General features: G+C 55.2%; 1 protein-coding gene across 1 annotated transcript in view; it reads right to left on the bottom strand.

Moving 5' to 3' along the window:
- Positions 1-15,456: 15,456 nt before the first annotated feature.
- Positions 15,457-20,246, bottom strand: part of LOC139273305 (uncharacterized) — a 39,195-nt gene continuing 34,405 nt past the window's right edge. Inside the window, exon 11 of the mRNA XM_070890093.1 lies at positions 15,457-16,616. Coding sequence (XP_070746194.1) covers positions 16,533-16,616 — 84 coding nt within the window. The 3' untranslated portion in view covers positions 15,457-16,532. The remainder of the gene's footprint in view (positions 16,617-20,246) is intronic.

Genomic DNA, 20,246 nt, shown 5'->3' with positions numbered 1-20,246 from the left:
ATTCGAGCGCACCCCATGCTTACTGAGACCCTTGGGGTGAAGCAGACATTTGGGTTAATGATGTTACATACAGTTCCACCATACATATATTTCAGGAGGGTCGTTGCCACTCAGTATTCTCCCTTCCCTCGATAAGTGGAATGAGTGGCCTCCGTGTCTGCCAGACTTTCAACCAAACACAGTTTTCAGTTTGATTATAGCCACATTGGTCTCGTTCTCCACATCCCACCGGGTGAGGACATATGGTTAATCGACCCCTCTGTCTACACCCCTCCAAGGATATTCCCACCATTGCCTTGTTGCGTCTTATGGCATATCCGTCAGTAGGATAGAATTGCAAATATTTGTCCCGTCGGAATACCCCAATGTTATCTACTTCGAACTGGGGGTACGGGCCTCCTGCCTCGTCAGTCAGTACTGGAATGCTGAGAACTAGCCCCACCAGTCCTGAACACTCCCCTACGCAGCCCGCAGCTGCTGGGTATGCCCGGATCATTCGCTTCAGGATGCAGTTATCCAGGGGACCCGGATGTTGCGCCATCCGGAGCAATTGTGTCGCATGAATCCAATCTGGCACTTCCCCCGAGGAATGAGGGACAGGTCGTGCCTTAGCTGTCTGACTATCCATCCTCCATACTCATGGCACAAGTCCCTACTAACTTCTGTTTCTTCATTCTCGAATTCTCGGTCGATTAAATGGTTTATGATGGCGACGTGGCCTTCCAGGACTGTTATCCCTTTTACTCAGCTCCCCGCCGTCCCCATCCCTTCATTTGCCAGATGGATTGCTTCCTTCGCCTGCCTTGCCAGTAACCCCTGCACGACCCCTTTGAAGTGATCTTGGGCCTGTATGACTTGTATGTCTAGGGCGTTTACTACGGATGTACCATTATTTACCCCCGTTAAGACATCATTTACGAGGCTTCGCATCTTCCGATATATCGGCTCGAGGGCCCCTGTTGTCTTGGCCCTGTTCTTCTATGATACTCTGTTAATACCGTATGTGTTAGTCGAGCATACAGTGCTTTTATCTTTGGGTCGCATTTGGCGTTGAGGCCTAGGCCGGTGAGATTTATCAGTGTAATATTTTATGCAGTACATTCTCATACAAGGTTATCCCATCTGATCTCCACACCAATCCGCTCGGGGGCCCCTTTGTTGTCTGAGGGCATTCCAATGGGTCCCAAAGCTGTAATTCGAAGGACCCATCCCCCCTACAGGTCGCTTTCGACTTCCCTGTCCGTTGTTCTTTACACCATATCTTTAGGGAACCGTTTTTTTTCCGATCCCACTTTTACCCATATGAACCTTTCCGGGTTTAGCGAGTCTCCCGGCCTAGTTCGATTAGAGACGGTATACCCCCCTTGTGACCTTACTTCCCCCAGATCAGAAATGGAATGTTTTGTTTGTGGGCTTCCTTTGTTGGTGAGGTGTGAATTCCAAGCCCTCATTTTCTTTCAGCTGGTTCTTCCCGTTTGTGCATTTGAGATCGGATATCAGGCGGACTCGTTCCCTTCGCTCTGCCCCGACGAGGCCGATAATTAAGAGCAGTAGAATCATCATTCTTAGTCAGCTATAACCCCAAGCATTCATTTTCATGCTTGTTGTATCGCTTGGATACCTGGTCCAGGGTTCTGTCTGCGGCTTCTAAGGATATAGATCAACAATATTAACATAACACACATCCCTATTAACAATATATAACTAATCGTGCTTATCCACTCATGGTAATCTTGAGCGTATTGCTCACTCTCGTCAAATGGTATCATTTCTGGTTTATATTGTCTCTTTCATATAATTTTAACTGAGTCCACTGTTTCCACCTTCCTTTACCTACTCTGGATCTGTCTATGCAAGCGCAAGTGTCATTGTTCATTAGCACCTCATCCAGTCTTTCCTGTCGTATATTTAGGAGGTCTTAGACGACAGTGAGCGGGACCACCCGCTAACTCTGGACAAGCTGACAAAGGCCGTCCGGTCCCTCGCGACGAGTAAAACTCCCGGAAGCGACGGCTTACCGGTCGAGTTGTATTGGGCTCTGTGGGACTGGATGGGCCCAGACCTGCTGGAAGTGTACGGGGGTATGCTTCTGGCCGGTAGTATGTCAGAATCAATGAGGAAAGGCATCATCACCCTCATCTACAAGCAGAAGAGGGAGAGGGAGGAAATCAAAAACTGGCGGCCCATTTCGCTGCTCAATGTGGATTACAAGATCCTGCAGAAGGTCATCGCAAACAGGGTCAAGTCTGCAGGACCAGACCTCCGTTGTCCCGGCAGGAAGATCTCTGATAGCCTCGCGCTACTCAGGGATACGATCGCCTACGTGCGGGACAGGACGGTGGACACCTGTTTAATCAGCTTGGACGAGGAGAAGGCCTTTGACAGGATATTGCACACGTACCTGATGGACGTGCTCTCCAAGATGGGGTTTGGGAGGGTATCCACAATTAGATCCAACTGCTCTACACAGACATCAGTAGCACAGTTCTAATCAACGGGTGGGAAACTGAAAGCTTTCCGATCAGGTCTGGAGTCAGGCAAGGCTGTCCCCTCTCCTCTGTCTTGTTTGTGTGTTGTATCGAACCCTTTACCGAGTCCATCAGAAAGAATGCGATCATTAGAGGGGTGACAATCCCAGGCAGCGGAGGTGCTCAGGTCCAGACCTCCCTGTACATGGACGACGTCACCGTCTTTTGCTCGGATCCGCAGTCGGTCCGCAGATTGTGAGCAATCTGCGACCAGTTTGAACTGGCCATGGGGGCGAAGGTTAATTGCAGCAAAAGCGAGGCCCTGTTCTTTTGAAGGTGGGCTGATCCATCCTTTATTCCCTTCACTGTTAAGTCAGATTACCTGAAGGTGTTGGGAATATGGTTCGAGCAGAAGGGGCAGCGCCAAAAACTGGAAGGAGCGTATCACTAAAGCCAAACATAAACTGGGATGGTGGAAGCTACGCAACCTCTCCTTTGCAGGAAAGAACCTGGTCTTGTGTGGAGTGAACGAGGGAGTGAGCGTGTGTGGGGTGAGCACCGGGGGAGTCAGCTTGTGTGAGTGAGCGAGGGAGTGAGCATGAGTGGAGTGAATGTGTGTGGAATGAGCGTGTGTGGAGTGAGCGCGTGTGGAGTGAGCGAGGGAGTGTGTGTGTGGAGTGAGCGCGTGGGGTGAGCGCGTGTGGAGTGAGCGTGTGTGGAGTGAGCGCGTGGGGTGAGCGTGTGTGGAGTGAGCGTGTGTGGAGTGAGCGTGTGTGGAGTGAGCGTGTGTGGAGTGAGCGCATGGGGTGAGCGTGTGTGGAGTGAGCGTGTGTGGAGTGAGCGTGTGTGGAGTGAGCGTGCGTGGAGTGAGCGTGTGTGGAGTGAGCGTGTGTGGGGTGAGCGTGTGTGGGGTGAGCGTGTGTGGAGTGAGCGTGTGTGGAGTGAGCCTGTATGGAGTGAGCGTGTGTGGAGTGAGCGTGTGTGGAGTGAGCGCGTGTGGAGTGAGCGCGTGGGGTGAGCGTGTGTGGAGTGAGCGTGTGTGGAGTGAGCGTGTGTGGAGTGAGCGTGTGTGGAGTGAGCGCGTGGGGTGAGCATGTGTGGAGTGAGCGTGAGTGGAGTGAATGTGTGTGGAATGAGCGTGTGTGGAGTGAGCGCGTGTGGCGTGAGCGAGGGAGTGTGTGTGGAGTGAGCGTGTGTGGAGTGAGCGCGTGGGGTGAGCGTGTGTGGAGTGAGCGTGTGTGGAGTGAGCGCGTGGGGTGAGCGTGTGTGGAGTGAGCGTGTGTGGAGTGAGCGCGTGTGGAGTGAGCGCGTGTGGAGTGAGTGCGTGGGGTGAGCGTGTGTGGAGTGAGCGCGTGTGGAGTGAGCGTGTGTGGAGTGAGCGTGTTGGGTGAGCGTGTGTGGAGTGAGCGTGTTGGGTGAGCGTGTGTGGAGTGAGCGTGTGTGGAGTGAGCGTGTGTGGAGTGAGCGCGTGTGGAGTGAGTGCGTGGGGTGAGCGTGTGTGGCGTGAGCGCGTGTGGAGTGAGCGCGTGTGGAGTGAGCGTGTTGGGTGAGCGTGTGTGGAGTGAGCGTGTTGGGTGAGCGTGTGTGGAGTGAGCGTGTGTGGAGTGAGCGTGTGTGGAGTGAGCGCGTGGGGTGAGCATGTGTGGAGTGAGCGTGAGTGGAGTGAATGTGTGTGGAATGAGCGTGTGTGGAGTGAGCGCGTGTGGAGTGAGCGAGGGAGTGTGTGTGTGGAGTGAGCGCGTGGGGTGAGCGCGTGTGGAGTGAGCGTGTTGGGTGAGCGTGTGTGGAGTGAGCGTGTTGGGTGAGCGTGTGTGGAGTGAGCGTGTGTGGAGTGAGCGCGTGGGGTGAGCATGTGTGGAGTGAGCGTGAGTGGAGTGAATGTGTGTGGAATGAGCGTGTGTGGAGTGAGCGCGTGTGGAGTGAGCGAGGGAGTGTGTGTGTGGAGTGAGCGCGTGGGGTGAGCGCGTGTGGAGTGAGCGTGTGTGGAGTGAGCGTGTGTGGAGTGAGCGCGTGGGGTGAGCGTGTGTGGAGTGAGCGTGTGTGGAGTGAGCGTGTGTGGAGTGAGCGTGTGTGGAGTGAGCGCGTGTGGAGTGAGTGCGTGGGGTGAGCGTGTGTGGAGTGAGCGCGTGTGGAGTGAGCGTGTGTGGAGTGAGCGTGTTGGGTGAGCGTGTGTGGAGTGAGCGTGTTGGGTGAGCGTGTGTGGAGTGAGCGTGTGTGGAGTGAGCGCATGTGGAGTGAGCGTGTGTGGAGTGAGTGTGTTGGGTGAGCGTGTTTGGAGTGAGCGTGTGTGGTGTGAGCGAGGGAGTGAGCCTGTATGGACTGAGCGTGTGTGGAGTGAGCGTGTGGAGTGAGCGTGTGTGGAGTGAGCGTGTTGAGTGAGCGTGTGTGGAGTGAGCGTGTTGGGTGAGCGTGTGTGGAGTGAGCGTGTGTGGTGTGAGCGAGGGAGTGAGCCTGTATGGAGTGAGCGTGTGTGGAGTGAGCGTGTGTGGAGTGAGCGTGTGTGGAGTGAGCGTGTGGAGTGAGCGTGTGTGGAGTGAGCGTGTGTGGAGTGAGTGTGTGTGGAGTGAGCGCGTGGGGTGTGAGCGAGGGAGTGAGTGAGCATGTGTGGAGTGAGCGCGTGGGGTGAGCGTGTGTGGAATGAGCGTGTTGGGTGAGCGTGTGTGGAGTGAGCGTGTTGGGTGAGCGTGTGTGGAGTGAGCGTGTGTGGTGTGAGCGAGGGAGTGAGCCTGTATGGAGTGAGCGTGTGTGGAGTGAGTGTATGGAGTGAGTGTGTGGAGTGAGCGTGTGTGGAGTGAGCACGTTTGGAGTGAGCGCGTGTGGAGTGAGCGCGTGTGGAGTGAGTGCGTGGGGTGAGCATGTGTGGAGTGAGCGCGTGTGGAGTGAGCGTGTGTGGAGTGAGCGTGTGTGGAGTGAGCGCATGGGGTGAGCGTGTGTGGAGTGAGCGTGTGTGGAGTGAGCGTGTGTGGAGTGAGCGTGCGTGGAGTGAGCGTGTGTGGAGTGAGCGTGTGTGGAGTGAGCGTGTGTGGGGTGAGCGTGTGTGGAGTGAGCGTGTGTGGAGTGAGCCTGTATGGAGTGAGCGTGTGTGGAGTGAGCGTGTGTGGAGTGAGCGCGTGTGGAGTGAGCGCGTGGGATGAGCGTGTGTGGAGTGAGCGTGTGTGGAGTGAGCGTGTGTGGAGTGAGCGTGTGTGGAGTGAGCGCGTGGGGTGAGCATGTGTGGAGTGAGCGTGAGTGGAGTGAATGTGTGTGGAATGAGCGTGTGTGGAGTGAGCGCGTGTGGCGTGAGCGAGGGAGTGTGTGTGGAGTGAGCGTGTGTGGAGTGAGCGCGTGGGGTGAGCGTGTGTGGAGTGAGCGTGTGTGGAGTGAGCGCGTGGGGTGAGCGTGTGTGGAGTGAGCGTGTGTGGAGTGAGCGCGTGTGGAGTGAGCGCGTGTGGAGTGAGTGCGTGGGGTGAGCGTGTGTGGCGTGAGCGCGTGTGGAGTGAGCGCGTGTGGAGTGAGCGTGTTGGGTGAGCGTGTGTGGAGTGAGCGTGTTGGGTGAGCGTGTGTGGAGTGAGCGTGTGTGGAGTGAGCGTGTGTGGAGTGAGCGCGTGGGGTGAGCATGTGTGGAGTGAGCGTGAGTGGAGTGAACGTGTGTGGAATGAGCGTGTGTGGAGTGAGCGCATGTGGAGTGTGTGTGTGGAGTGAGCGCGTGGGGTGAGCGCGTGTGGAGTGAGCGTGTGTGGAGTGAGCGCGTGGGGTGAGCGTGTGTGGAGTGAGCGTGTGTGGAGTGAGCGTGTGTGGAGTGAGCGTGTGTGGAGTGAGCGCGTGTGGAGTGAGTGCGTGGGGTGAGCGTGTGTGGAGTGAGCGCGTGTGGAGTGAGCGTGTGTGGAGTGAGCGTGTTGGGTGAGCGTGTGTGGAGTGAGCGTGTTGGGTGAGCGTGTGTGGAGTGAGCGTGTGTGGAGTGAGCGCATGTGGAGTGAGCGTGTGTGGAGTGAGTGTGTTGGGTGAGCGTGTTTGGAGTGAGCGTGTGTGGTGTGAGCGAGGGAGTGAGCCTGTATGGACTGAGCGTGTGTGGAGTGAGCGTGTGGAGTGAGCGTGTGTGGAGTGAGCGTGTTGAGTGAGCGTGTGTGGAGTGAGCGTGTTGGGTGAGCGTGTGTGGAGTGAGCGTGTGTGGTGTGAGCGAGGGAGTGAGCCTGTATGGAGTGAGCATGTGTGGAGTGAGCGTGTGTGGAGTGAGCGTGTGTGGAGTGAGCGTGTGTGGAGTGAGCGTGTGGAGTGAGCGTGTGTGGAGTGAGCGTGTGTGGAGTGAGTGTGTGTGGAGTGAGCGCGTGGGGTGTGAGCGAGGGAGTGAGTGAGCATGTGTGGAGTGAGCGCGTGGGGTGAGCGTGTGTGGAATGAGCGTGTTGGGTGAGCGTGTGTGGAGTGAGCGTGTTGGGTGAGCGTGTGTGGAGTGAGCGTGTGTGGTGTGAGCGAGGGAGTGAGCCTGTATGGAGTGAGCGTGTGTGGAGTGAGTGTATGGAGTGAGTGTGTGGAGTGAGCGTGTGTGGAGTGAGCACGTTTGGAGTGAGCGCGTGTGGAGTGAGCGCGTGTGGAGTGAGTGCGTGGAGTGAGCGCGTGTGGAGTGAGCGTGTGTGGAGTGAGCGTGTTGGGTGTCCGTGTGTGGAGTGAGCGTGTTGGGTGAGCGTGTGTGGAGTGAGCGTGTGTGGAGTGAGCGTGTGTGGAGTGAGCGCGTGTGGAGTGAGTGCGTGGGGTGAGCGTGTGTGGAGTGAGCGCGTGTGGAGTGAGCGTTTGTGGAGTGAGCGTGTTGGGTGAGCGTGTGTGGAGTGAGCGTGTGTGGAGTGAGCGTGTGTGGAGTGAGCGCGTGGGGTGAGCATGTGTGGAGTGAGCGTGTGTGGAGTGAGCGTGTGGAGTGAGCGTGTGTGGAGTGAGCGTGTGGAGTGAGCGTGTGTGGAGTGAGCGTGTGTGGAGTGAGTGCGTGGGGTGAGCGTGTGTGGAGTGAGCGCGTGGGGTGAGCGTGTGTGGAGTGAGCGTGTGTGGAGTGAGCGTGTGTGGAATGAGCGCGTGTGGAGTGAGTCCGTGGGGTCAGCGTGTGTGGAGTGAGCGCGTGTGGGGTGAGCGTGTGTGGGGTGAGCGTGTGTGGAGTGAGCGTGTGTGGAGTGAGCGTGTGTGGAGTGAGCGTGTGTGGAGTGAGCGCGTGGGGTGAGCGTGTGTGAAGTGAGCGTGTGTGGAGTGAGCGTATGTGGAGTGAGCGCGTGTGGAGTGAGTGCGTGGGGTGAGCGTGTGTGGAGTGAGCGCGTGTGGAGTGAGCGTGTGTGGAGTGAGCGTGTTGGGTGAGCGTGTGTGGAGTGAGCGTGTGTGGAGTGAGCGTGTGTGGAGTGAGCGCATGTGGAGTGAGCGTGTGTTGAGTGAGTGTGTTGGGTGAGCGTGTTTGGAGTGAGCGTGTGTGGTGTGAGCGAGGGAGTGAGCCTGTATGGAGTGAGCGTGTGTGGAGTGAGCGTGTGGAGTGAGCGTGTGTGGAGTGAGCGTGTTGGGTGAGCGTGTGTGGAGTGAGCGTGTTGGGTGAGCGTGTGTGGAGTGAGCGTGTGTGGTGTGAGCGTGTGTGGAGTGAGCGTGTGTGGAGTGAGCGTGTGTGGAGTGAGCGTGTGGAGTGAGCATGTGTGGAGTGAGCGTGTGGAGTGAGCGTGTGTGGAGTGAGCGTGTGTGGAGTGAGTGTGTGTGGAGTGAGCGCGTGGGGTGTGAGCGAGGGAGTGAGTGAGCATGTGTGGAGTGAGCGCGTGGGTTGAGCGTGTGTGGAGTGAGCATGTTGGGTGAGCGTGTGTGGAGTGAGCGTGTTGGGTGAGCGTGTGTGGAGTGAGCGTGTGTGGTGTGAGCGAGGGAGTGAGCCTGTATGGAGTGAGCGTGTGTGGAGTGAGTGTGTGGAGTGAGTGTGTGGAGTGAGCGTGTGTGGAGTGAGCACGTTTGGAGTGAGCACGTGTGGAGTGAGCACGTTTGGAGTGAGCGTGTGTGGAGTGAGCGTGTGTGGAGTGAGCGCGTGGGGTGAGCGTGTGTGGAGTGAGTGTGTGTGGAGTGAGCGTGTGTGGAGTGAGCATGTGTGGAGTGAGCGTGTGTGGAGTGAGCGCGTGTGGAGTGAGCGTGTGTGGAGTGAGCGGGTTCGGTGAGCGTGTGTGGAGTGAGCGGGTTCGGTGAGCGTGTGTGGAGTGAGCGTGTGTGGTGTGAGCGAGGAAGTGAGCCTGTATGGAGTGAGCGTGTGTGGAGTGAGTGTGTGGAGTGAGCGTGTGTGGAGTGAGCATGTTTGGAGTGAGCGCGTGTGGAGTGAGCACGTTTGGAGTGAGCGTGTGTGGAGTGAGCACGTGTGGAGTTAGCGAGGGAGTGAGCGTGTGTGGAGTGAGCATGTGTGGAGTGAGCGCGTGTGGAGTGAGCGTGTGTGGAGTGAGCGTGTGTGGGGTGAGCGTGTGTGGAATGAGCACGTGTGGAGTGAGCGCGTGTGGAGTGAGCGTGTGTGGAGTGAGCGTGTGTGGAGTGAGCATGTGTGGAGTGAGCGTGTTGGGTGAGCGTGTGTGGAGTGAGCGTGTGTGGAGTGAGCGTGTGTGGAGTGAGCGCGTGGGGTGAGCGTGTGTGGAGTGAGCGTGTATGGAGTGAGCGTGTTGGGTGAGAGTGTGTGGAGTGAGCGTGTCTGGTGTGAGCGAGGGAGTGTGTGTGGAGTGAGCGTGTGTGGAGTGAGCACGTTTGGAGTGAGCGCGTGTGGAGTGAGCACGTTTGGAGTGAGCGTGTGTGGAGTGAGCACGTGTGGAGTTAGCGAGGGAGTGAGCGCGTGTGGAGTGAGCGTGTGTGGAGTGAGCGTGTTGGGTGTGCGTGTGTGGAGTGAGCGTGTTGGGTGAGCGTGTGTGGAGTGAGCGTGTGTGGAGTGAGCGTGTGTGGAGTGAGCGCGTGTGGAGTGAGTGCGTGGGGTGAGCGTGTGTGGAGTGAGCGCGTGTGGAGTGAGCGTTTGTGGAGTGAGCGTGTTGGGTGAGCGTGTGTGGAGTGAGCGTGTGTGGAGTGAGCGTGTGTGGAGTGAGCGCGTGGGGTGAGCATGTGTGGAGTGAGCGTGTGTGGAGTGAGCGTGTGGAGTGAGCGTGTGTGGAGTGAGCGTGTGGAGTGAGCGTGTGTGGAGTGAGCGTGTGTGGAGTGAGTGCGTGGGGTGAGCGTGTGTGGAGTGAGCGCGTGGGGTGAGCGTGTGTGGAGTGAGCGTGTGTGGAGTGAGCGTGTGTGGAGTGAGCGTGTGTGGAATGAGCGCGTGTGGAGTGAGTCCGTGGGGTCAGCGTGTGTGGAGTGAGCGCGTGTGGGGTGAGCGTGTGTGGGGTGAGCGTGTGTGGAGTGAGCGCGTGTGGAGTGAGCGTGTGTGGAGTGAGCGTGTGTGGGGTGAGCGTGTGTGGAATGAGCACGTGTGGAGTGAGCGCGTGTGGAGTGAGCGTGTGTGGAGTGAGCGTGTGTGGAGTGAGCATGTGTGGAGTGAGCGTGTTGGGTGAGCGTGTGTGGAGTGAGCGTGTGTGGAGTGAGCGTGTGTGGAGTGAGCGCGTGGGGTGAGCGTGTGTGGAGTGAGCGTGTATGGAGTGAGCGTGTTGGGTGAGAGTGTGTGGAGTGAGCGTGTCTGGTGTGAGCGAGGGAGTGTGTGTGGAGTGAGCGTGTGTGGAGTGAGCACGTTTGGAGTGAGCGCGTGTGGAGTGAGCACGTTTGGAGTGAGCGTGTGTGGAGTGAGCACGTGTGGAGTTAGCGAGGGAGTGAGCGCGTGTGGAGTGAGCGTGTGTGGAGTGAGCGTGTTGGGTGTGCGTGTGTGGAGTGAGCGTGTTGGGTGAGCGTGTGTGGAGTGAGCGTGTGTGGAGTGAGCGTGTGTGGAGTGAGCGCGTGTGGAGTGAGTGCGTGGGGTGAGCGTGTGTGGAGTGAGCGCGTGTGGAGTGAGCGTTTGTGGAGTGAGTGTGTTGGGTGAGCGTGTGTGGAGTGAGCGTGTGTGGAGTGAGCGTGTGTGGAGTGAGCGCGTGGGGTGAGCATGTGTGGAGTGAGCGTGTGTGGAGTGAGCGTGTGGAGTGAGCGTGTGTGGAGTGAGCGTGTGGAGTGAGCGTGTGTGGAGTGAGCGTGTGTGGAGTGAGTGCGTGGGGTGAGCGTGTGTGGAGTGAGCGCGTGGGGTGAGCGTGTGTGGAGTGAGCGTGTGTGGAGTGAGCGTGTGTGGAGTGAGCGTGTGTGGAATGAGCGCGTGTGGAGTGAGTCCGTGGGGTCAGCGTGTGTGGAGTGAGCGCGTGTGGGGTGAGCGTGTGTGGGGTGAGCGTGTGTGGAGTGAGCGTGTGTGGAGTGAGCGTGTGTGGAGTGAGCGTGTGTGGAGTGAGCGCGTGGGGTGAGCGTGTGTGAAGTGAGCGTGTGTGGAGTGAGCGTGTGTGGAGTGAGCGTATGTGGAGTGAGCGCGTGTGGAGTGAGTGCGTGGGGTGAGCGTGTGTGGAGTGAGCGCGTGTGGAGTGAGCGTGTGTGGAGTGAGCGTGTTGGGTGAGCGTGTGTGGAGTGAGCGTGTGTGGAGTGAGCGTGTGTGGAGTGAGCGCATGTGGAGTGAGCGTGTGTTGAGTGAGTGTGTTGGGTGAGCGTGTTTGGAGTGAGCGTGTGTGGTGTGAGCGAGGGAGTGAGCCTGTATGGAGTGAGCGTGTGTGGAGTGAGCGTGTGGAGTGAGCGTGTGTGGAGTGAGCGTGTTGGGTGAGCGTGTGTGGAGTGAGCGTGTTGGGTGAGCGTGTGTGGAGTGAGCGTGTGTGGTGTGAGCGTGTGTGGAGTGAGCGTGTGTGGAGTGAGCGTGTGTGGAGTGAGCGTGTGGAGTGAGCATGTGTGGAGTGAGCGTGTGGAGTGAGCGTGTGTGGAGTGAGCGTGTGTGGAGTGAGTGTGTGTGGAGTGAGCGCGTGGGGTGTGAGCGAGGGAGTGAGTGAGCATGTGTGGAGTGAGCGCGTGGGTTGAGCGTGTGTGGAGTGAGCATGTTGGGTGAGCGTGTGTGGAGTGAGCGTGTTGGGTGAGCGTGTGTGGAGTGAGCGTGTGTGGTGTGAGCGAGGGAGTGAGCCTGTATGGAGTGAGCGTGTGTGGAGTGAGTGTGTGGAGTGAGTGTGTGGAGTGAGCGTGTGTGGAGTGAGCACGTTTGGAGTGAGCACGTGTGGAGTGAGCACGTTTGGAGTGAGCGTGTGTGGAGTGAGCGTGTGTGGAGTGAGCGCGTGGGGTGAGCGTGTGTGGAGTGAGTGTGTGTGGAGTGAGCGTGCGTGGAGTGAGCGTGTGTGGAGTGAGCGTGTGTGGAGTGAGCGTGTGTGGAGTGAGCGGGTTCGGTGAGCGTGTGTGGAGTGAGCGGGTTCGGTGAGCGTGTGTGGAGTGAGCGTGTGTGGAGTGAGCGTGTGGAGTGAGCATGTGTGGAGTGAGCGTGTGGAGTGAGCGTGTGTGGTGTGAGCGAGGAAGTGAGCCTGTATGGAGTGAGCGTGTGTGGAGTGAGTGTGTGGAGTGAGCGTGTGTGGAGTGAGCATGTTTGGAGTGAGCGCGTGTGGAGTGAGCACGTTTGGAGTGAGCGTGTGTGGAGTGAGCACGTGTGGAGTTAGCGAGGGAGTGAGCGTGTGTGGAGTGAGCATGTGTGGAGTGAGCGCGTGTGGAGTGAGCGTGTGTGGAGTGAGCGTGTGTGGGGTGAGCGTGTGTGGAATGAGCACGTGTGGAGTGAGCGCGTGTGGAGTGAGCGTGTGTGGAGTGAGCGTGTGTGGAGTGAGCATGTGTGGAGTGAGCGTGTTGGGTGAGCGTGTGTGGAGTGAGCGTGTGTGGAGTGAGCGTGTGTGGAGTGAGCGCGTGGGGTGAGCGTGTGTGGAGTGAGCGTGTCTGGTGTGAGCGAGGGAGTGTGTGTGGAGTGAGCGTGTGTGGAGTGAGCACGTTTGGAGTGAGCGCGTGTGGAGTGAGCACGTTTGGAGTGAGCGTGTGTGGAGTGAGCACGTGTGGAGTTAGCGAGGGAGTGAGCGTGTGTGGAGTGAGCGTGTGTGGAGTGAGCGCGTGGGGTGAGCGTGTGTGGAGTGAGCGTGTGTGGAGTGAGCACGTTTGGAGTGAGCGCGTGTGGAGTGAGCACGTTTGGAGTGAGCGTGTGTGGAGTGAGCACGTGTGGAGTTAGCGAGGGAGTGAGCGTGTGTGGAGTGAGCGTGTGTGGAGTGAGCGCGTGGGGTGAGCGTGTGTGGAGTGAGCGTGTGGGGTGAGCGTGTGTGGAGTGAGCGTGTGTGGTGTGAGCGAGGGAGTGAGTGAGCGTGTGTGGAGTGAGCGTGTGTGGTGTGAGCGAGGGAGTGAGCCTGTATGGAGTGAGCGTGTGTGGAGTGAGCATGTGTGGGGTGAGCGTGTGTGGAGTGAGCACGTGTGGAGTTAGCGAGGGAGTGAGCGTGTGTGGAGTGAGCGTGTGTGGAGTGAGCCTGTATGGAGTGAGCACGTGTGGAGTGAGCGTGTGTGGAGTGAGCACGTTTGGAGTGAGCGCGTGTGGAGTGAGCGAGGGAGTCTGCGTGTGTGGTGTGAGCGAGGGAGTGAGCATGTGTGGAGTGAACGTGTGTGGAGTAAGCACAAGCAGAGCCTAGACGCGTGAGGGGCGGCATTTGGGGTGGGCTGCAAAGCCACCCACAGGCGAATAGTTCACCTGCCAAATCTTAATACCCAATGTGAGGCTCGTCGCCTTGACAAGAGGAAACGGTGTCTGGGCGTTACTAGAGAACAGCTTGGAGGAAGAAATTGATTGCTGACTCCTCTGTGATGCCCCTCTCATGTCCGATCTTTTGCAGATGTTGCGCTCGATGTCACCCCCGTGTCCTCGGGGCTCCAGCCCGGGCTCACACCAGCAGAGGGTTCCCCAACATCTGGGGCGTGTTTACCTCAGTGACCGAGTAAGTATATAGTGATACACTATGGGGCTCCTTGTAAATACTGACACACTCCCAAGGACCTCCTGTAAATATTGACACCTCTGGGAACCCCCTGTAAATACTGACACATTTCCGGGGACCCCCTGTAAATACTAACACACTCCCGAGCACCCCCTGTAAATACTGACACATTCCCGGGGACTCCCTGTAAATACTGACACACTCCCAGGGACCTCCTGTAAATAATGACGCACTCCCGGGGACCCCCTGTAAATACTGACACACTCCCGGGGATCCCCTATAAATACTGACACACTCCCGGGGACACCCTGTAAATACTGACACACTCCCGGGAACCCAATGGAAATACTGACGCACTCATGGGGACCCACTGTAGATACTAACATACTCCCAGGGACCGCCTGTAAATACTGACACACTCCTGGGGACCTCCTGTAAATACTGACACATTCCCGGGGACCCCCTGTAGATACTAACATACTCCCAGGGACCGCCTGTAAATACTGACACACTCCCGCGGACCCCCTGTAAATACTGACACACTCCCAGGGACCCCCTATAAATACTGACACACTCCCAGGGACCCCCTATAAATATTGACACACTCCCAGGGACCCCCTGTAAATACTGACACACTCCCGGGGACCTCGTGTAAACACTGACACACTCCCGAGCACACCCTGTAATTACTGACATACTCCCAGGGACCTCCTGTAAATACTGACACACTCCCAGGGACCCAATGGAAATACTGACACACTCCCAGGGACCCCCTATAAATATTGACACACTCCCGGGAACCCAATGGAAATACTGACGCACTCATGGGGACCCCCTGTAAATACTGACACACTCCCAGGGACCCCCTGTAGATACTAACATACTCCCAGGGACCGCCTGTAAATACTGACACACTCCCGCGGACCCCCTGTAAATACTGACATACTCCCGGGCACTTACTGTAAATACGGACACACTCCCAGGGACCTCCTGTAAATACTGACGCACTCCTGGGGACCCCGTGTAAATACTGACACACTCCTGGGGACCCCGTGTAAATACTGACAATCTCCTGGGGTCCCCTGTAAATACTGACACACTCCCGGGATGAAGGGATTGTCTTATGAGGAAAGGTTGAGCAGTTGGGCCTGTACACATTGGAATTTCGAAGAATGAGAGGTGATCTTATTGAAATGTATAAGATACTGAGGGAGCCCGACAGGGTAAATGCTGAGAGGATATTTCTCATCGTTGGTGAATCCAGAACTCGGGGACATCGTTTCTGAATAAGAGGCCGCCCATTTATGACGGAGAAAAGGAGGAATTTCTTCTCTCAGAGGGTCGTGAATCTTTGGAATTCTCTGCCGCAGAGAGCTGTGGAGGCTGGGTCATTGAATATATTCAAGGTGGAGATAGACAGATTCTTGCACTGTAGGGGAGTGAAGGGTTAAGGGGAGCGGGCGGGGAAGTGGAGCTGAGTCCATGATCAGATCAGCCATGATCGTATTGAATTACGGAGCAGGCTCGAGGGGCCGTGTGGCCTACTCCTGTTCCTATTTCTTATGTTCTTATGGGGCATAACCTCAAAAATGTGAGCTAGGCCGATCAGGGATGATGTGAGGAAAAACTTCTTCACGCAAAGGGTAGTGTAAATCTGGGATTCTATCCCCACAGAAACCTGTTGAGGCTGGGGGTTAATGACAAATGTCAATACTGAGCCTTTTGTTGGGTAAGGGTACCAAGGGATATGGGACCAAGGCAGGTAGACAGAGTTAAGGTACAGATCAGCCATGATCTCATTGAGTGGGGGAACAGGCTCGAGGGGCTGAACCACCTACTCCTGTCCCCATGTCCCTGTGTGAGCCATTTTGAGTGAGATGGATTAGCCAAGGTGAGCAGAATACAATGGGGGAGGGGGCACACTGGGTGCTGGAGATGGACAGACCCACCGGTTACAGTGACATCCCATCTGACCCCCCAGCCTCTCTCCACCAATCATTGGACATCGAGCGTTCCTTACCGGGAGAAAAACACCGGCTTTTCCTGATCAGGTGATCTCGCCATTCCTCCAAGATCAATAAGCTTCTTGACACGTGCAGGTTAAGTGTTGGTTGATTTATTGAGCAGTACAGATCATGCAGTAGCACTTAAACACACACTAAATCGATGGGGCTTACAGACACAGCCGATGCTCAGGAGCTCAAAGGGCCTTACAGTTCTGAGCTCAGTATTCAGGCCCTACACACCCTTGCAGTACAAATCCCCATTTCCGTCCGCCACTTTATTGCTCCTTTCTAAGCTCCAGGTTCCCCCTTGTCCAAATATCCATCAATGGAAGCTACAACTGCCCTGACCATGTCTGGCTCACATCTGCAGCTTTCCACCGTCACACCACAGAATGGGGACCAACCACTGGGTCATTTCCACAACACGCCTGTTCACTGACGTGGGGCAAGATGCAAACCTTTGGCTTTCCACTTCCTCAGGAATAAATCTTCGTGTCGGGAGAATCTCACTGGACCCGCCCATTACCAGTAACTTCGGTTAATAAAACTGGCACCCTTACCTATTTTACACTAGGCTCATAAGCTCGGTTTACTCCATTCCTCCCTCATCTTATCAAAACGGTTAGCTTTTCTCTCATATAATTGCTGTTCTACCAAAGAATATCTTTACTTATAAGTCTATAATGAATTCTGTAAGGACCACAACCAGCTACTTGCCCCCACTCTAGGGAAACCCCAATGACAATGCTGATATCCACCCAGAGGTTGTCCTTTGGCCAGGACTACCTCCCGCCCGCCCGTTATCAGCGCTGACTGACAGCTCCCTGAAGCTCAGGAGCCTCTGCACAATGCTGGCTGGCTGGGTCTTTGCTGAGATTCCCTCACTGAGCAGGAGGTCCCCTCAGCCTGAAACAGGCCCGAGCTGGAGGCTCAGTCTCGGCCCAGTGGTTACTACTTAAACATGGGATGGTATTTCCCACCGCTAACGCTCAAAGCTCCCGCACCCTCGCAGTATGAAGAGAAATCAATAGTGATACAAGAATAGCACGCGTCTCGTTGGAGGTTAACCCTTTGTAGAGAGTTTCCTTGGGTTAAACAAGACAACGGTCGGTCAGGCAGAGCCGGAATCGAGGCAGGCTGTCACACACACACACACGGAGACGGCATCACGGGCTCTGGCTGACCCGCTCGCTCCGTCAATTCCCATCCGAGCACTCAACGTCCTCCAGTTTGAAACGGAATTCCTCGTTTGGGCATTGTTCCTTTATCATCTGATTAATCTGCATCACAGACAGGAGAAAGTGTGGGTGTTACAGCAAGGGGGGAGTGCAGGGGGAGAGGGGGATAGAGAGAGAGAGAGAGAGAGAGACAGGAGAAAGGGTGAGTGTTACAGCAAGGGGGGAGTGCAGGGGGAGAAGGGGATAGAGAGAGAGAGAGAGAGACAAGAGAAAGGGAGAGTGTTACAGCAAGAGGGGAGTGCAGAGGGAGAGGGGGATAGAGAGAGAGAGAGAGAGAGAGAGACAGGAGAAAGGGTGAGTGTAGGGGGAGAGAGAGAAAGAGAGACAGGAGAAAGGGTGAGTGTTACAGCAAGGGGGGAGTGCAGGGGGAGAGGGGGATAGAGACAGGAGAAAGGGTGAGTGCAGGGGGAGAGGGGGATAGAGAGAGAGAGAGAGAGAGAGAGACAAGAGAAAGGGTGAGTGCAGGGGGAGAGAGAGAAAGAGAAGAGACAGGAGAAAGGGTGAGTGTTACAGCAAGGGGGGAGTGCAGGGAGAGAGGGGGATAGAGACAGGAGAAAGGGTGAGTGCAGGGGGAGAGAGGGAGATAGAGACAGGAGAAAGGGTGAGTGCAGGGGGAGAGAGGGGGATAGAGAGAGAGAGAGAGAGAGACAGGAGAAAGGGTGAGTGTAGGGGGAGAGAGGGGGATAGAGAGAGAGACAGGAGAAAGGGTGAGTGCAGGGGGAGAGAGGGGGATAGAGAGAGAGACAGGAGAAAGGGTGAGTGTAGGGGGAGAGAGAGGGATAGAGAGAGAGAGACAGGAGAAAGGGTGAGTGTAGGGGGAGAGAGAGGGATAGAGAGAGAGAGAGACAGGAGAAAGGGTGAGTGCAGGGGGAGAGAGGGGGATAGAGAGAGAGAGAGGAGAAAGGCTGAGTGCAGGGGGAGAGAGGGGGATAGAGAGAGAGAGACGGACAGGAGAAAGGGTGGGTGTAGGGGAGAGGGGGACAGAGAGAGAGAGGAGAATGGGGGAGTGTAAGGGGAGAGAGGGAGATCGAGAGAGCAACAGTATCCGTAATAAGGTGGATGAATTAACTGTGCAAATAGATGTGAACAGATATGATGTGATTGGGATTACAGAGACGTGGCTCCAGGATGATCAGGGCTGGGAACTCAACATCCAGGGGTATTCAACATTCAGGAAGGATAGAATAAAAGGAAAAGCAGGTGGGGTAGCATTGCTGGTTAAAGAGGAGATTAATGCAATAGTTAGGAAGGACATTATCTTGGATGATGTGGAATCTATATGGGTAGAGCTGCAGAACACCAAAGGGCAAAAGACGTTAGTGGGAGTTGTATACAGACCTCCAAACAGCAATAGTGATGTTGGGGAGGGCATCAAACAGGAAATTAGGGGTGCATGCAATAAAGGTGCAGCAGTTATCATGCGTGACTTTAATATGCATATAGATTGGGCTAACCAAACTGGAAGCAATACGGTGGAGGAGGATTTCCTGGAGTGCATAAGGGATAGTTTTCTAGACCAATATGTCGAGGAACCAACTCGGGGGGAGGCCATCTTAGACTGGGTGTTGTGTAATGAGAGAGGATTAATTAGCAATCTCGTTGTGCGAGGCCCTTTGGGGAAGAGTGACCATAATATGGTGGAATTCTACATTAGGATGGAGAATGAAACAGTTAATTCAGAGACCATGGTCCAGAACTTAAAGAAGGGTAACTTTGAAGATGTGAGGCGTGAATTGGCTAGGATCGATTGGCGAATGATACTTAAGGGGTTGACAGTGGATGGGCAATGGCAGACATTTAGAGACCGCATGGATGAACTACAACGATTGTACATCCCTGTCTGGTGTAAAAATAAAAAAGGGAAGGTGGCTCAACCGTGGCTATCAAGGAAAATCAGGGATAGTATTAAAGCCAAGGAAGTGGCATACAAATTGGCCAGAAATAGCAGCGAACCCAGGGACAGGGAGAAATTTAGAACTCAGCAGAGGAGGACAAAGGATTTGATTCGGGCAGGAAAAATAGAGTACGAGAGGAAGCTTGCAGGGGACATTAAGACGGACTGCAAAAGCATCTATAGATATGTGAAGAGAAAAAGGTTAGTAAAGACAAACGTAGGTCCCCTGCAGTCAGAATCAGGGGAAGTCATAACGGGGAACAAAGAAATGGCAGACCAATTGAACAAGTACTTTGGTTCGGTATTCACTAAGGAGGACGCAAACAACATTCCGGATATAAAAAGGGTCAGAGGGTCTCGTAAGAAGGAGGAACTGAGGGAAATCCTTATTAGTCGGGAAATTGTGTTGGGGAAATTGATGGGATTGAAGGGCGATAAATCCCCAGGGCTTGATGGTCTGCATCCCAGAGTACTTAAGGAGGTGGCCTTGGAAATAGCGGATGCATTGACAGTCATTTTCCAACATTCCATTGACTCTGGATCAGTCCCTATGGAGTGGAGGGTAGCCAATGTAACCCCACTTTTTAAAAAAGGAGGGAGAGAGAAAACAAATTATAGACCGGTCAGCCTGACATCGGTAGTGGGTAAAATGTGGAATCAATTATTAAGGATGTCATAGCAGCGCATTTGGAAAGAGGTGACATGATAGGTCCAAGTCAGCATGGATTTGTGAAAGGGAAATCATGCTTGACAAATCTTTTGGAATTTTTTGAGGATGTTTCCAGTCGAGTGGACAAGGGAAAACCAGCTGATGTGGTGTATTTGGACTTTTAGAAGACTTTCGACAAGGTCCCACACAAGAGATTAATGTGCAAAGTTAAAGCACATGGGATTGGGGGTAGTGTGCTGATGTGGATTGAGAACTGGTTGTCCGACAGGAAGCAAAGAGTAGGAGTAAATGGGTACTTTTCAGAATGGCAGGCAGTGACTAGTGGGGTACCGCAAGGTTCTGTGCTGGGGCCCCAGCTGTTTACATTGTACATTAATGATTTCGACGAGGGGATTAAATGTAGTATCTCCAAATTTGTGGATGACACTAAGTTGGGTGGCAGTGTGAGCTGCGAGGAGGATGCTATGAGGCTGCAGAGTGACTTGGATAGGTTAGCTGAGTGGGCAAATGCATGGCAGATGAAGTATAATGTGAATAAATGTGAGGTTATCCACTTTGATGGTAAAAACAGAGAGACAGACTATTATCTGAATGGTGACAGATTAAGAAAAGGGGAGGTGCAATGAGACCTGGGTGTCATGGTACATCAGTCATTGAAGGTTGGCATGCAGGTACAGCAGGCGGTTAAGAAAGCAAATGGCATGTTGGCCTTCATAGCGAGGGGATTTGAGTACAGGGGCAGGGAGGTGTTACTACAGTTGTACAGGGCCTTGGTGAGGCCACACCTGGAGTATTGTGTACAGTTTTGGTCTTCTAACCTGAGGAAGGACATTCTTGCTATTGAGGGAGTGCAGCGAAGGTTCACCAGACTGATTCCCGGGATGGCGGGACTGACCTATCAAGAAAGACTGGATCAACTGGGCTTGTATTCACTGGAGTTCAGAAGAATGAGAGGGGATCTCATAGAAACGTTTAAAATTCTGACGGGTTTAGACAGGTTAGATGCAGGAAGAATGTTCCCAATGTTGGGGAAGTCCAGAACCAGGGGTCACAGTCTAAGGATAAGGGGTAAGCCATTTAGGACCGAGATGAGGAGAAACTTCTTCAC

The sequence above is a fragment of the Pristiophorus japonicus genome, chromosome 1, assembly GCF_044704955.1.
Source record: "Pristiophorus japonicus isolate sPriJap1 chromosome 1, sPriJap1.hap1, whole genome shotgun sequence".
Lineage (NCBI taxonomy): Eukaryota > Metazoa > Chordata > Chondrichthyes > Pristiophoridae > Pristiophorus > Pristiophorus japonicus.
The sequence above is the reverse complement of the archived record's forward strand: the minus strand, read 5'-3'. Positions and strand labels throughout refer to the sequence as shown.